Genomic DNA, 4,640 nt, shown 5'->3' on the forward strand with positions numbered 1-4,640 from the left:
CTAATAATAACTAAGAAACAATACTAAATCTAATAATAATTATAGACTCAAGAAAACATTATGATAATTATTTTATAAAACATCATTCAGGTCATAATTATTAAGGTTTGCTTGCTGGCTCCAAGCTGCAAATCGAGAATTATCTATTTCTCCAGCATGTTCATTGTCATCCAGTAAACGATGATGACTTCCTCCAACTTGAGCATCACATTCGATACATTTTCCTACCTGCATAGCTCCACCACACTCTCCAATATGGTAGTAGTGTCCATTAGGACACTTGTACCATGCTCCTTTCTTACCACCAATGGCAGCTACAATTTGCCTTATTTCCTCAGGTGTTGGTGCATCAAGGTTGTTTTCTCTACAAAATTGAGAGAGCATTTTGCATTCAATTTCATAAACTGCCTTTGTCATTTTAAAATCTGAATTAGGTTTATAATCTGTTAGATTCAGCTTTTTGACTTGACTTTCATATCTCATCCATTTACTATGGACTAGAAAAGATTTTGGCTTTCTGTCAACTTCGTAAAACTTTCTTAAAAAATGAAATCGTCTAATCTCACACTGAATATCACTGATGACTTGTTGTGGTAAACATTGCAAATTTTTAACATGATGTAATCTCAAAAAATTGTGTAGCCTGCTGATTTGCTTGGAAATGCAAATAATATCACTACAATCAGAGCCAGTATCAAACATTTCTTGCAATTCATTACATTCAATAGCAGAAGAAAGGAGTGTATGCAAAGATTGTAAAGTTACATCAGGTAAATCATTAATGTGACGAATGCTACGATATTTAAGTTTATCATTCCATTCTAAAATATCCCTCTTCATTTTATCACGATCAAAACAACTTAATGTTCTAAATTCCTTACTCTTGATGGAACCCATGTCTGCTTTAATTCTTTTGATAACATCACCATAACGATGGCTTTTTGTAACTTTTGTATTGCAACGTGGACAACATTTCCACTTGACAACTTCATGATTATCATTCATATCCATATGGGTATCAAAACCAGACACTTCAAAAATATGATAGCACTCTGTCAGCATTATAAAACGAGACTCTGGTTCACTTTCTTCACCAAAAAGAATACTAAAAGCTTCATTGTCTGGATCACAAACTCTACATAGTGGTGGACAAGGCTCATAACAAAGGCCTAAACAAGGATGTCCACATTGTAATTTAAGCTGACAGGGCTCATTGCAGCGAAGCCTATCACAAATATCACCACACCTTTTAGTACATTGGTGATGAGGACACTGCCATTCACAGGGCTCAGCACAGGGAATGCATGGAGAATCACATTTATGGCCACATGGTCCATGGATACATGAACTAGGACATTTTAATTGACAGGGAGGGCAATCACTGGCACAATTCTTTGAGGAGCATTGGTGACCACATAATAGAATACGTGTGCACTTTTCTTTACAAGGAATATGGAGTCTACCTTGGTTACATGAGCCACATGTTCCTTTGCAGAAATGCCCACAAGCCAGTTCTAGCTTACATGGTATTTTACATTGTGTCATATATTCATCAGGTCTACGGAAACACTCTGTTTGAGCTTCATGGCCACATGGTAACATTTTCATCACTAGCTGACGACACTGATAATTATTACAATTTTCTCCACATTTTCTTTGGCATCTGTGACCACACTCTAACTTTTTAGTACAATCTTCTTGGCAAGTAAAGGTATCTGGTGACCAATGACATGGTACCAACTGCTGATGATTACAAGAAGGTATGACCTTTTGTACTAATACTTCACATGGTAGACACTCATCAGAACATTGTCTTGGGCAAGGATGATTATAAGAGCAAATTGTACGGCTGCATGGTTTTGAACATTTCTGCTTATGCTCCAAGTCATCTGGATGACAGCGTCTAGGACAAACATGTCCACAAGACATTCGACAGTGACACCATTCCAAACAACCACCATCTCTTACTTTGTCAAAATCACTAGGAAGTTTTACATTGGTACTTGTTTTATGCAGATGACACTGAAGAGGAAGTGACAATCCAAAAGACTCATTATCTAGGCAGTTAATGATTTCCTCCCATTTTTGTGATTCTTTTATGAAGAGCTCAAAATTACCAATGACATACAAACCTTTTCTAGCACGTGATAAAGCAACACAAATACGATTTTCTTCTTTCATGAAACCAGATTTGACAGAGCGAACCAAGGAAAGGATTATAATATCATTCTCTTCTCCTTGAAAGTTATCAATTGGAACAATACGAGGAGAAGATTCAAAGGAAAAAGTTTTCATATGCTCTTTAATGCATGCAACTTGCCCTGTGTAAGGAGTGAGTATGGTTAATTGATCTGGCTTGTAGCCTTGAAAGAGAAGATATTCAGCCAAACGCACAACAAAATCAGCTTCATGACTGTTTGCAGGACTCATCAAACCTTCCATTGGCTTTTCAGGAAAAGTATGATCGACAAAAAACATATTTGTTTTGATACCTTTAATTGGTTTATAACTCTTGACATTCTGATGGTCTAGAAGCTCTTCGTATATATGAGGACGAACCAAGTTGGCAATTTCTGGTCTCATTCGATGTTGATATTTTAACTGAACAGATGACAAACCATTCTTAATGAGACGTTCAAAAAGTGAAATCTCAAGACCATGCTTTTTTCCTATAGTAAAGTCATTGGCTTTTGGACGCAGTTGTTTGTGATCACCAATCAAAACAAGGTGCTGAATGTGATTTGTCAAAGCAGCTACAATGTACCCTTCCATTACTTCAGCTGCTTCCTCTACTACTACTATTTTTGAGCGAACTTTTTGCAACACCTTAATATTCATTGAGGCACCATTAGTGGTCACTCCTACAATATCTGCTTTTCTCAGTGCTTGAAAAGTAATAGCATCATCTTCATCTTCATACATTTCCTTTACTTTTTGAAGATTCTTGAGTTCATGTTTTAGGCATTTACACTTCTCTATTAAGCACATTTTCAATAATTCACATTTTTGATCAAGCCGTAGCTGTCCTTGCATATGCAAAATTCTAAATTCATCTGGGTCTGACCTTTGAAGCTTTTTAAAAAAGTACTTTAGGTCTTCCTCACTTTTTGCTGCATTCAATACTTCTGCTCCTTTAAGTTCAGCATCTCTATCTTCATCTGCATCAATTTTACGTTCATCTTCTTGAAGATCTGTATAATCTCTCAAAAAGCTTTGGGAACTTTTTGAAGCTTTTTGAGGGTTGATTTTTATGTTTAGCCATTGGAAAATATTTTTAATACTTTTTATTTCTTCAATTTTAAAATAATCATGTATGATGCAACCTCTAGTACATCTAAAGAGTTCTTTTGGATGAAGAAATGAATAGTAGAACATTTTATTCAGCTCATTATAAGGTGCATCTTTAGAACAAAGTTCTCTAAGTGCATCATATTTGCATTTTGCAAAAGTCAAATCTCCTTTTCGAAAAGAGATACTAGGAGGAATAATTGACCTAGCTTTTCGTGACCTTTGTCTTAAAGATTTTCTATTTTGCCGAATTTCTCGTTTTTTATCTTTAATATTGAGCTTCTCATTGCATATTCTCACACTCTTTGATCTTCCACCAATTCGCACAAGATTTTTACTTATTCCTAAGTCCAAGATTTCTTCTAGGAATTGGTCTAGGGCATGATTAGTTTGACACATGACAAGTATTGGTGCTGGTTCTTCATAATTCCATTTTCGTCTGTTTTGAAGCATAGCCTTTACAAATTGTACTCCAATAAAAGTCTTTCCTGTTCCAGGAGGACCCTGAATAAGAGCAACTTCAGACGACAGTGCTAGTCTCAAGGCAGCTACCTGAGACTCATCAAGTTTCCCAAGATCCACTAAACTTGTTTTATTTTCACTATCACTGATTTTATCTTGAAATTCTTCAACTACTTCTTTTACAGTGAATTTTTTCTGGGAAACAACGATACTATCACAGCCATGAGGACATTCTCCAATTGTATTGCAATCACAAAGGATACTTTTTAGATCTAAAATATAGCGCCCTTTATCATTTGTCTGTTCACAAATTATTTTTTGTGCATAAACTGGCATTTGAACAGCTGATTCACTTTTGACAAGATACTTTTTAGCTAAGTCAGGTAAATTGTTTTCTGGGTTTGACTTCATAGCATGTAGTTGTTTAACAACTGAAAAATATGCCTCAAAATATGCTGGTGATTCAATCATTTTGTACTTCAAATGATTGCTAATACGTTCAACACTAGAATCTAGCACTTTTATAGCAATGACTCCACTCTTTAATTCTTTAACATTACGATTGGCAACAGTGGCAAATAAAAGAGTGTGGAAGTTATCATTTGAGAGGCAGAGGAGTGAGCCATATGTAAAACACTTGGAATGATCCCAGTTCACTTTTTTTCCTTTGGGTAGATGAAAATTGATTTTGTAGACAAGATCCCCACCACAAATATCTCTGTTACTGAATCGAACGCTTTCATATGTGATAGCACTACTATAACCATTGTTATCTTCATAATATTCTTCACTGTTCTCTTGAAGGTTGCGTAGCACATCACATAAAGGGCGAATGAAATCCTGGCGTAGGAGTTCAAAATGGGTTTCAAGATATTCTAAGTCAGAAGAAA

At 35.6% G+C, this 4,640-nt stretch overlaps 1 protein-coding gene across 1 annotated transcript in view; it reads right to left on the reverse strand.

Moving 5' to 3' along the window:
* Positions 1 to 43: 43 nt before the first annotated feature.
* Positions 44 to 4,640, reverse strand: part of LOC100636159 (NFX1-type zinc finger-containing protein 1-like) — a 5,726-nt gene continuing 1,129 nt past the window's right edge. The window contains exon 2 of the mRNA XM_019998109.1: positions 44 to 4,637. Within this exon, the coding sequence (XP_019853668.1) occupies positions 73 to 4,637 (4,565 nt within the window). The 3' untranslated portion in view covers positions 44 to 72. The remainder of the gene's footprint in view (positions 4,638 to 4,640) is intronic.

Source organism: Amphimedon queenslandica, unplaced genomic scaffold (assembly GCF_000090795.2).
Source record: "Amphimedon queenslandica unplaced genomic scaffold, v1.1 AMPQUscaffold_13339, whole genome shotgun sequence".
NCBI classification, from domain to species: Eukaryota; Metazoa; Porifera; class Demospongiae; order Haplosclerida; family Niphatidae; genus Amphimedon; species Amphimedon queenslandica.